This window comes from Volvox carteri (genome assembly GCF_000143455.1).
Source record: "Volvox carteri f. nagariensis unplaced genomic scaffold VOLCAscaffold_62, whole genome shotgun sequence".
NCBI classification, from domain to species: Eukaryota; Viridiplantae; Chlorophyta; class Chlorophyceae; order Chlamydomonadales; family Volvocaceae; genus Volvox; species Volvox carteri.
The window spans coordinates 238,826-250,882 of NW_003307605.1; the positions used below are offsets into that span (position 1 = coordinate 238,826).

At 54.7% G+C, this 12,057-nt stretch overlaps 2 protein-coding genes across 2 annotated transcripts in view; both read right to left on the reverse strand.

Moving 5' to 3' along the window:
• Positions 1–2,120, reverse strand: part of VOLCADRAFT_67081 (uncharacterized protein) — a gene marked incomplete at both ends in the record, with an annotated part of 5,157 nt that extends 3,037 nt beyond the window's left edge. The window contains 4 exons of the mRNA XM_002956540.1: positions 31–154; positions 1,257–1,338; positions 1,390–1,619; positions 1,925–2,120. Coding sequence (XP_002956586.1) covers positions 31–154; positions 1,257–1,338; positions 1,390–1,619; positions 1,925–2,120 — 632 coding nt within the window. The remainder of the gene's footprint in view (positions 1–30; positions 155–1,256; positions 1,339–1,389; positions 1,620–1,924) is intronic.
• Positions 2,121–7,779: 5,659 nt separating this feature from the next.
• The window catches only part of VOLCADRAFT_107294 (uncharacterized protein), a gene marked incomplete at its 5' end in the record, with an annotated part of 5,218 nt that continues 940 nt past the window's right edge, over positions 7,780–12,057 (reverse strand). The window contains 8 exons of the mRNA XM_002956541.1: positions 7,780–8,417; positions 8,489–8,613; positions 8,672–8,758; positions 9,222–9,341; positions 9,784–9,911; positions 10,376–10,703; positions 11,253–11,433; positions 11,614–11,647. Coding sequence (XP_002956587.1) covers positions 8,028–8,417; positions 8,489–8,613; positions 8,672–8,758; positions 9,222–9,341; positions 9,784–9,911; positions 10,376–10,703; positions 11,253–11,433; positions 11,614–11,647 — 1,393 coding nt within the window. The 3' untranslated portion in view covers positions 7,780–8,027. The remainder of the gene's footprint in view (positions 8,418–8,488; positions 8,614–8,671; positions 8,759–9,221; positions 9,342–9,783; positions 9,912–10,375; positions 10,704–11,252; positions 11,434–11,613; positions 11,648–12,057) is intronic.

Consider the following 12,057-nt stretch of genomic DNA (forward strand, 5'->3'; position numbering starts at 1 on the left):
TACGGCCCTATGGCGTTCATCAGCGGATACAGCAAGTTGGACGTCCAGCCGTCGAGGGTCAGCATCTGGAAGATGCAAAAGGCTGCTGCGCCGAAGTTGTCAAAGGAGGTGTAGCCGAAGTTGGGGTTCGTGTTGATGTCGATGCAGGAGGAACCTTCCATCGTTTGATTCCAAAGGAGGCGGCATGTGTGTGTGTGTGGTGGGGGGTTTGGGGAAGGGGGGGGGGGGGAAAGGGGGGGGGGAGGGGGGGGAAGGCGAATGGGAAAGGTTCGGCGGACGAGGTCGGTGGAGTGAAGGGGGAAAGACGAACCACGAACGAACGAAGCTGCTGCCAGGTAGCAGTGGGAGCGGGGACAGACTTAAACAGATTAAATTCACCCGGTGTGCAGTGTGCGGATAAACACACACCACCAAAACACCTCCCTGACCGTTAAAGTAGAGCCACGGCGGTTCTGTGACATCGCCTGGGTGACGGCCGTCATCAAGCTCATACCGTGTGCTATTTATGCGGCGAAAAGCATTTCTACGATTAATAATGTTGTTGTTGTTGTTGTTGTTGTTGTTGTTGTTGTTGTTGTTGTTGTTGTTGTTACAGAGTGGGAGGCTTCTGGGCCGCTTGAACACATTGTCATCTCTACGATTAATAATATGTAAAAGCATTTAACACCCCTCCCCCACAGCAACCGCCATCGTGGGCACTTAATGCCCCGTACAACGTACGTTCGTTCCGTCGTGTTTTGTCATCTGTGCGGTGTTGTTGTGCGGTATAAAATACCCCAAAAGAGGCGGAGGCGGAGGCGGTGGCGGTGGCGGAGGCGGTGGCTGTCGGTATTGATTGCTGGTAGTATCCCCATGTCAGGTCCTAACTCTCAGGTCATAGCTCCCACAGATTCAGCTTGGAGTCTAGGAAGGGCGCTATGGAGTGGTAAGGATGCTGGGACGCCTGGGGACGATGTTGGAACGTATGTGGTCCCACCGCAGCTCTATCGTTACCTTTGGTCGTTAGTCGTCTTTACCATTTGCTTTGCCTGAAGTGTGTGCCATGTAGGACGGTGCTTCTAGGCAATCTGGCAGCCCTTGAGCCCTCGGCCCGTATTGGGGGGTTTGCAGGCACGGCTCCCTACCATCCTCCCCACCGCCACCACCACAAACGCGCCCTCACGTCCTCCTGATCGCTCCAACCAACCAACTAAACTAGCTTAACTCATCCCACCCAACGAAAACGCACAACTAACTAACACGACTAACTAACTCACCGTCTGGGCATTTGAACAGCCCCGCACCGCCCACTGCACAAGGCGTGTTCTCCAAACCGGGCACCAGCTGGGGCTGCTGCTGCTGCGGCGGCGGCGGCAAGGATGGCGATGAGGGCGGCAGTAGCGGTGGCACCGGCGGCGACGCTGCCCCCGGGCCGTACGGCGGGTCCGCCGGGGCCCCTGTCGCTCCCGGCGGTGGCTCCGCGGGTGTCAACGCGGGCCATACACACCTGCTGTGCAGCTTGCCCATGAACAGGTTCAGCGCCACAATCCCGAACACGAAGAACACCCAGGCTAGCAGGAAGATGACGTCCAGCAGCAGGGGCAGCGCCTCGAGCAGCGTCTCCACCAGCAGCCGGAGACCTGAAGATGTGTGTGTGTATGTGTGTGTATGTGTGTGTGTGTATGTGTGTGTATATGTGTATGTATGTGTGCGTACAGGGGAGAACGAGGGAGACAGGAGGAGAGAAGTTCGGGACCGAGTCGCAGTAGTCGGAGTATACAGCCCCAAAAACCCCTAACCGAAACCCCCCTAAAACCCCGACCAGCAATAAAACGCTGGAGCCCTGAGAAAAACAAATGAAAAACATTTTTAAAATGCCAACCAACACGCCCTGACTGAGAAACGCCCCGCTGGTAAACAGCCCCGCCCCCCCTTCCCTGGGCACCTGGTATTGCGCTGAGTGCCCTCAGCGGCCGAAGCGCCCGCATGGCCCGCACCCCGGACAGCCCGGCTCCGCTGTCGTCCGGCAGAGGCAGGTAGCGCACGTAGCCGCTGGCAGTGGCGAGCAGGTCGATCCAGTTCCAACCGTTCTTGAGGTATGCCCCCGGCCCCAGTGCGAAGTTGTGGGCCAGGGACTTCATGGTAATCTCCAGGGAGAAGGCCGCCAAGAAAAACACATCCAGCACGGTGGAGGCCTGCGGGGATATGGTTGGGTTCGTTGGGTTGGTTGGGTTGGTTGGTGAAGGTTTCGGTTTTGGCTGTGGGAGGGGAGGGAACGGGTAGAAGTGGGGATGGGGGGAAAGGGGTCGAGGGGGGTTGGGGGATTGAGGGAAGGTGGACGTGTATTTCAGACCCCCAGATATTCTTCATCCCCCCGCACTAGAGGTCAGCTAGCCCGGGCCACCTCTCCGACACCGACTCTTCATGCCCACCTCCCAACCTCCACACCCAATGCCAGCCAGTACGCGGTCTGTCACGTCACACCGCCATCGCCCCCTTTCCCTCCCCACAGGGGGGACAGCAGACTTCAGGTGTGTATGTATGTATGTATGTATGTATGTATGTATGTATGTATGTATGTATGTATGTATGTATGTATGTATGTATGTATGTATGTATGTATGTATGTATGTATGTATGTATGTATGTATGTATGTATGTATGTGGGCATGCGAAGCAGATACACACGGATGTACATACATACGGTTGGACAAACGGGCGCATGGACATACATGCGGACGGATGGGACACATGCGGCTTCCCTGTCTCTTATGGAGACATGTATGTCTGTATGTCTCACTGTCGCACTATCTCCCTGTATGTATGTAAGCCTCACTGATCAAGGCTACCTTTCGATACAAGTCGCAGTTCCGACATCGCCTACTGGGCCTACTCACCACCTGGAGAGGGGGTCCCGGGGGAATGGAGGGACGGGGGAGGGGGCGGGGGGCCGGGGGGGCGGGATGGAAGGGAGCAGGGGGCAAGACGAACCACGAACGAGTGAAGCTGCTGCCGGGGGGAAGGGAGGAAAGGGGACTGGCAAGCAGCGCATGTAAGCAGTGGGCAGAGAGGAATGGAGGGGGAGTGGCGAGCGAGATGCAGGTATGATGGTACATGATGCAAAAGCGAAGAGTTCCAAGCGTGTCGCGCGGCGGGGGGCCTAGGGAGGGAGCTAGGGAGGGAGGTGCAGTGGGAGCGGGGCCGGGGGGACGATTTGATCCAGGGAGGGGGCCGACAGGGAGGCAGCCGGGCAGGGGGAAAGGGGTTAGTGAGGGAGAAAGGGGAGGTCCAGGAGGTGGAAGGGGATGAGGGGAAGAGCCATTCCAAGTACCGGGAGTACCGGGAGCTGTTTCGGTCGTTGGTACGGCTGTAGCTGCTTCTGCAGGGGCGGGAGTAGCTGTGAGGTTAGGTGGCGACGATGTACGGCGACCCTCCCAACACAGTCAATCAATCACATGATCCGTCGGGCAGCCACTCACTCAGTCAGTCCGGCAGCCAGGCAATCGCCTCGTTTGTCATTCAGTATGTTTGTCATTCATTCCGTACCGTACATTATTACGCCGTTAGTTATTCTACGTTTGTTTACAATTTCGTTCGCCGGTCCGTTGATGCGGACTTATTACTCAGGCAGGCAGTCAACCTGGTCAAGATAGCCTGTCCGTCTGTCAGCTTGTCAGTCTCGGCTCTGACCTTTTCACTCACCTTATTGAGCACCGCCTTCTGCTTGCATGCATCCGTACAGCCCGGATCATCCATTGCCATGACGAGGCAACTCGCAAGCACCAGCGTCAGAACCAGCCGCCCAAACCAGCGGTTGCCGGTCACCCGCAGGCACACCACGCGCACAACGTGCTGTTGGGAAAAAAGCCACCAGCTCCTGTCGTTTGCATCCAGCCGAGTTGTATAGAACGCAGCGGCCTACAAATGGGTCGACGACGGCAATGGTGCGGATGTTCGTAACTGAATCGTCGGCAGCAGCAATTCGCCGGACCGACCTTGCGCCAAGCTGATGATGGTGCCTGTCGGATGGAAGTAAACACCGCAGCGCAGCCAGTCTGCGCGGTGCTGATAGCGGGTGCGTCGTCATTCCTCCGCTTTTCTTGGAGGTGCAGCCGCCAAGCGTGCAGCTGTTCCCGACCATCAGTCTGCGTCATCAGCTCCTTGCTCGTGGCAACGTCTGATGCTGCAAACCATTCGGTTCACGTTGAATTCCCAGACATGACAGTGTTTGTCTCATCCAAGCAAGGCAAAAGGAAAGTAAATACTCAAATGTTTTCACACTTGTAATCATCGGCGTTTATTGCAAGTTACATCAGTGAAGTAAGGGTTGCTTTGCCCTAAAGACGTTTCTTCACACATAGAGCACCATTCCCTGCTTAAAAAATTCAAATTCATTATGTAAGCAAGCGTACAAATGTTTGACAGAAACTAAGACAACTGCTGCAATAGCAGGCATGATGCCCCGGTCCCGCAGGTCCCTGTCAGAAATTACGCATTGCAGTTAGGAACTTCCAGACACATGCTGAGAAAAAATGGCACTATTATCCGGATTGGGCATCGAATCAACCCTGACTGAATGGAGGTAGGGTACCATTTTAACCACCCGCCGGCACCGACCGGCTCACACGCAAGTTACAAATCCGAAAGGGCCAAGACCAAAAAGACATTTGCCCTGCTGCAATAGCACACCGATTTCTATAATCGTTTCCGTTTTATTAGTTCACGGCCAAATCTAGCTAAATCCTTTTATGGACGTAGTTGCAGGTCCTATCGCTTCTCTCACAGCTGCGTCGTTCCAAGATTTGCATACCTGCAGACATAGCAATTAACATGATGACATAGCCCTGACTTTTAACCCAAGCGGCTGCAGCGCTCGTCCTGCACCTTCCTACAGCCGTACTACGTCATCAGTTTTTGCTCCAAGGGAGATTGCTATTGCCAATTCTGTTACAGGAATGCTGTGTTAAGGAGGCCTAAGCTGAATCGAATGGCCTAAGCTGGAGCGAATGGCCTAAGCTGAAGCGAAAGGCCTCACGAACCAAAGGAAAAGCCCATGAGCAACGCCGCGGGCGCCGCAAACAGGGGCGGGCGGGCGGGCACGCGCTGAACAACAAAATCAAGATAAAGAACTGAACCCAAGCGCGCTATTCATACGGCCCTGAGTACACGGGCCGTGGCGAGCAACCGAAAAGCTTGCATCGCCCAAGGGCCTTACGCCAACTAATCCGGCTTCCGCAAAGCAAGCCCGCATTAGTCCTGCGAACCCGAGCGTGCCACGACGGCAGGGACGCCGGCGGGTCTGGTAGGTGGCCATTTGATGGCTCTGGCAAGCGGTGGTGGCGCATATGGCATGCCGCCAACGAGCACATACGGTATATGCCATCAAAAAACATGGGGCTGGGCACCGCAATTGGCGCATTCAAGCTGAGGTACCACTGCATCACCATTTGGTGAACGCGGTGTTTCAGAACGGGCAGACAATTCCGCAACAGAGCCAGTCGGATGCCTGGCTTCGTCAAGCGAGCTTGCAAGGTTGGCTTCAAAACCAGCTCCAAGCGATTCAGGGTGCGGGACTTCACTCCCAAACCCAGGCGTACATGCTGGTGGGCACCCTGTTATCCGCGGAACTCCCGCACCTTATCCTTCCATCGTCACAGTGGATGGATGAGCATCTGGTATAGTTGAGCGAGCACGCTGATACATGGTATGTGTGTGCACATACATTGTAAGAGCCGGCAGTCACCCATGAAGTTGTCGCCACGCCTTTACAAAACCCTAAATCAATAGACTAATGTACCATCAGGACTAAACAGCCCTGGAAAACCCTATGCGAAAAAGCGCAGACGCGCCCACCCTCTTAGTCCTTGTGGCAGTCAACCTTCGTTCTCGCCGGCATTTCCAATCCCCTTAACCGATCTGGGTTCGCCCATCCATAGTTTAGTTATGTTTTCAACACACGTCCGTAACGCTGCACGAGGAGCTTCTGACAGACATGTAGTCCATGATGTGCGTACATGAGATATGCACTAATGAAAGGAAGCACTTGAAGCGGAGGGCATCGCAAGGGTTTCCTCTAGACGGTCGACATGCTGCCCTGCATGTTCTGACAGCGGTAACTAACTATTTCATTTTACGCAAGCGCCACAAAGGGCCCGCTGTATTCTTTCACACGACTCTGATTGACAAATGCCATATATACAGCGGCTACCAAACAGGGCCCTAGAACAGCCGAGCGCCCTCCCCCAATACCGTTAAAATTACCAAAACGCAAACACAGGCACGCCATGCGTCCCAACCCTTCCAATTTCCACCCTACCCAATCCATTCCATCCAATAACAAGCTGGCTTGGTGGCCCGAAATCACACATGGCCATCACCACGGCCATCGCCATATATGAAAACATCTACTATTCCACTATCAAACGTCAGCTGCTATCCGTTTACTCATAATTACTTGCGACGCGTTTCGATGTAATAAAAATACTTCTCCTTTTTGAGTACTATCACTTTTCGGATTCCCGCGAGCAAAAGTGAAGCCATCAGATGAGAAAGCGCGCCGCAGCCATTACTGCCACAAAGCCGCCCCTGGATGACCCATACCTGTGCCCCCCTTTTGGCTCATTTCTTTTACGTTTGTTGAACATAGGCCACCATCAGGCACGAGCAGCGCTGGGTTGGCGGATGGCAGCAGGAGGGGGCCAGCGCCGGCACTTACAAGGGGCACTCCAGCACTCATGGGCGCTTATCATCACCACCATAGATGGCGGCTCGCACGGGCTGGCCATTAGGACTGCCGCCAGAAGGCACTGGACAACCGAACTCCTGCGCCACAAGGGAGCAGAAGGCGAACCTCCATTTCATTCCCTCGAGTCGTGCAGCCAGCAGTAGCGAGATTCCCCTCAGCTGCACCGCTACAGCAATGGATGGACACACGTAACAGCAATCCAGTAATCCACAAACCCTAATCCACCAAAGCCAGAAGCCAGCAGGTGAAGCACCACAGGACGTCACCGCAACGAAACCACCACCACTGGACACTCCTGACGCCAAAACCGCATACACGAACCATACATGACAGGAGCCCGACCCCATCGGCCATCCAGCAGCTTGACGCAAACCCAAGGGGGTCGCATGCCACAGCCGCACCATAGCTTGGTAGAGGAGATCACAGAGGCGGCAAGGAATAAGGCCAGGCAGGAGTAAGGACTGCGGGGCCCAACCATAATCAGCTGCGTTTGTGCAACAAAGTTCACAGGCCATGTAGACGTATACAGGCACATGAAACCGCCGAACATACATATGTCACATACATACATACATCACAGGGCCACCCAATGCGGGCTGACCAGCTCTGCTCAAAGTTCCTTTCGCGCGCCCTGAGTATGGGGCCGTTAAGATACAAGTGGTATTTCAACCCAGATGCTCAAAGCAAGTACGACGACTAACAAATAGTAACGGCGCTCTATTCCGGACAAAGCTACCCGCTGCGTATAAAGTTTCAGTAGTACTACTACCCCGAGCTCTAAAACTGCTATGGCCTGTGTCCTCGCGGATCGCTTAGGTCAAACCATCTGCACAGACACACAGCAATTTTGCCACCATCTTAAAAATCTATCCATGATATCTGGTCCTGCGGTAATGGCATAGGCATGCATGCTATTGCGCGCGGCCGTATGGACGTCCTTCGCAGGGCAGCAACCACGGACAGACGGACAGCCCCCTTTTCCTTCCCTGGGAGGTGTTCTTTCCCCCTGTGGCAGAGGTCTACACAGATATCCTTGCTAATGCTGAGTAAATGTCACTTGCTAGGAAAAGCGAACAGCAGAAACCCAGATGAAAACACTTGCAACAGACACCACCCAAATGTTAATAATACAATTGCAAGAAATGGTTCGGGAATTCACATCGCGGTCGCGCCATCAGATAGGACATGCCCGGGAACCCTGGAGGGGGTTTCATCTATTATATAAGGTGCACCGGAGGCAAACAGGGCATTGGTTACCAACGCGAGCACAATAACCCGCCGGCGAGCTCGAGCGTGATAGAGCTCAAGCCTTCGGCTTAAAAACCGCGTCCTGCAGGTCACGCATCCACTTCGTCATAGAGTCCAGATTCTTGTAGGCCTGTGCCTCGAACTTATCCGCGTACTGATGCGGGTCAAAGTTTACGATGCTCGACCAGGTTTTGCTGAGGCGGGCATTGGTGTCGGCGCTGGAAGTGAGAATACGGAAGCTGCCGGCAAAGCCCCTGAGTGAATCAGTGATGGCCTTGATGGCGGATGATACCATCGTGTCAGATGTCGCCGAACCAAGACCATGTACGCCTCCGGGAGGCAAGGTGCCTTGCGAAGAGGTCGCGGTTGTCGTCGCACCCATGTCCATGGGCATCTTGTAAAACCGCAAAAATTCCAGGCCGGTCATGCAGCCAGGCGGGAGCACCTTCACAGGTACAAGGGCTCCATTATCAAAAGGAGCAGTGCGCAACGTGAATTACCTTGCCTAGTTCCCACCTTCGTATCGCTATTCGTTTGGTATACAGCGTGACCGATAACTACGGAGAAATCCACGCGTTGGCCAGCAGGTATCTCGCGAGCCTCATGCAACTTTTGTAGGTCCAAGTTCGGCCCATTCCGTGCTGCTGAGAGGCCCAAACAAACCGGCTCACTGCTTCGCCAAGAAGTACTTTGATTTACCTTCGCCGCGGTCGCGTCTTGCTGTGACGAAGGAGGGAAATATAGCATCAAGCCTCTGCAGCTTCGCTGGCAGGGTTTTAAGCCTGGCTGTGCAGCAGGTATGTGCGTGGGAGGTGAAGTTATCGCGGTGCTCATATTCGCTCACTTCCGACAGTTCTCGCGAGAATAGAATGCGACGCCACACACGTTCTACGGCTACAGGATAGGTCCACGTAGTCCAAGCGGCTTTGTCTCGTGAGCAAGAGTAGAGCTGTTTATTCAACCATAATCGTTGAGTTTGTACGGCAAACCAGCATGGCTTTCGAATGTTTACATCTGCATGAGCACATCCTCGAAACATATACATGTGTTGTCATGAAATTACAACGTTCGTGAACTCCTTGCAAATCCTCAAAAATCCACAAAAGATAGACATTGCCTTTGACGACAGCATCCCACGATTATGCTCCGGTCTAAGCAAACAAAGACCAAAGGTTCATATTTTACCACACGTTTGCATGGAGACCCCGATATACGTGCTGGACGGCCATGCCCGCTCCATCCAGCTCACATAAGCGGCTGCCCACTCTCTTCGCCGCGGCGCGCACATTCTCCGACATCAGGACACGAATTGCACGTTCAAGATCACGTGCAGTTAGCTTGTAGATTGGAATCGGCGCAGGTCCAACACCTGCCCATTTAAGAGGGAACGGAACCGTGAGGCGAGCGATAATGGGCGTGCAGGATGACGGTCGACCAAGAACTTAGATTTGGAATTTCCTTGCTCCACCATATGAAGCAACCAATTCTAATCTAAGTTGCTATTTCAGCCGCTGCTACATATATGCAAATATACAATTTGTAAATATGTGTATAAACAGGTAATACATGCACAAAATATGTACTGAAATATACATTTTGTAATATCACTCATCGCACATATAATAAATATATCTTGTATCACTTCACCCGATTTCCCCCCAACCCAACAGCAGCAATAATAATCCGTTACACTTCACCCCATCCCTCCCTGTCGCACATAGCGCCTTTGCACGTCACCCTTCTTGAGACATACAAAGCTACACACAAAATAAAACAGACAATCTATTGCTCACCCAACTCCTCCGCCCCACCTGCCCTGCCACATAGCTCCCCCCAGAAGAACAGGTCTCCGAAGCTGGGTGCTATGAAGGTGGGACACCCCGCCATCAGACCGGCCGCGGTGGTGCCCACACCGCCATGGTGGATGACGGCGCTGCACCTGAGGGGAGAAAAGAAGGAAATTTACGTGATGTGTACATAATTGTGTATGTATGCGCTTTCCCTACTTCCCCAGCAACCCCCTCCTACACAACGCTGGACATCAACGCGCTGAGGACGATTACTGGCACGCAAGATGTCAGTATATTTTACGCAGTTGCTTCATTGCTTTGAACTCCTACAGCAGTTTGCGGCTTCGGACTTCAGAATTCGACTAAACAAGTGACGTCCCCCTTCAGTATACTTCCCTTCACTCCCCCGCCGGAATCCGGCCCCCTCCACTCGCCAGTGGGTCCCGATATCTCAACCAACACAGCCCCCCCTGCGGTAGTCTCCTCCTCGGCCCCGGACACCATCTCAGCAGCGATACACCCATCTCCCCGCAACCCAACCATAACCATCCGGTCATAACCATGTTGCACGGCAACCCAGTGCCGTACAGCAACCACACACGCACCTACCTACCGGGGGAACAACCATGTATGGGGAACATCCTCGTGTACGAACAAAATATCGTCGTCGCCGCCGCCGCCGGTGGGTGATGCCGCCGCTCCCGCTGTTGAGTCCAAGGCACCCTCGCTGCCGCCGCCGCGGCTGACTGCACAGCCGTTCTCCTCTTCTTTTCCCTCCCCCCTCCCCCCGTCCGTGCCGTCCTGGGTCAGACAGCCCCAGTTCCCCGCGGACATCACGGCCCGTACTCCCGTAGCCGCCACCGCCTCCCGAATCGCCGCCGCCACCGCACGGCCCTCCGAAACCGTCATGCTTCCAAAGCCAATGTAAATGGGCTTACGATCTGCATGGTGGACGTGGCCGGGGGCCGGAAGCGCCGGGTGGGCAGACGGGGGATCTCGGGGTGTTGGGGAAAGAGGGGATTGGGGAACATGTTAAGACCATATCCAAACCCAAATCGAAATCCATATCCAAATCCAATTTAAAAATAAAAAAATATATCCAAATCCAAATCCAGGCAACACATACCAATAGGCAACTCAGGGGCGAACGGTAGCGAGGGCGGGAAGGCAACCAACATGGCAGAGCAAAGAGAACCTAAATGGAATCTCAAACAGACAGGCATATGGACAGAACGGACGCACAGACAGATGGACAGCCATCCAATCCATTCAATTCCCCCGCTGGCCCCTCTTCCCAACCCCCGGTGGCGGCTGCCGGTAAGCCCGGCTCAGCCCCAGCCGTCATCCACAATCTGCACACATACACGCACACACACATACACGCACACATACACACATACACACAACCCCCAGCCCACCCGGATATCGCTCCAGGAATTCGCTGAGGGCCCTGGGGGGCTGCCACTGCCACTGCCACTGCCACTGCCCACCTCCCGTGTGAGGTTCCGAGTGGAAGGGGGGTTGGGGAACCCGGGGGGGCCCGCCCTTGCGAGATACATGGCCAGTAGGAGATGGCGAGGAGGAAGCGGTGGTGGAGGAGGAGCGGGCGGAATCCGCCCCTCCCCTTCCCTCCCCCTTCCCGCTCCCCTCGCCCTCCTCTTGCCGCTGTTCCTTGGTGGCGTTAATGGAGGAGGAGGGGGAGGGGGAGGGAGAGGAGGAAGGGGAGGAGGAGGAAGCGGTGGTGGAGGAGGGGTTCCCGTATGCCGGGGGGCAGGCGGGGTTTGGGGGTGTTGGCAGCGTCAAGGGCCCCGACACCTCGATGTGTGGGCCCCAATCTCTGGGAGCCCTGACCAGGGTGGGGCTGAAGGTGAAGGTGGTGGGCAGGCTGGGGGAGCGGGGTGGGGGGGTGGGGGGGGGCAGGAGGGGGGGCCGAAAGGGCTTTAGGGTTTTAGGCTTTAGGCTTTCCATAGAGATACGGCGAGATGAACAAAAAATGTATTCCGTCCACCAGGATTAACAAACATAGCAGTACAAAATGCAGGACGTACGACGGGTTAACAGCCCAACGTACGTGCCACCGACTTGTGCGAGACGTTAAATGGCACAGTGTGCATAGATATAGATGAGACATACAAACCCATAAAGGCGACTGTGTAATTTTTAGGTGGTATTTGTTACGACTCGCTTACTCATAGAGTGCGAACCCCGTGTTCCGGAGAGACACGAGGGGCAGTCCAAGTCGGCTCCGAAACCCGGTTACCAGGTCGGCAATCCCCAGCCAGGCTATGTGATCCA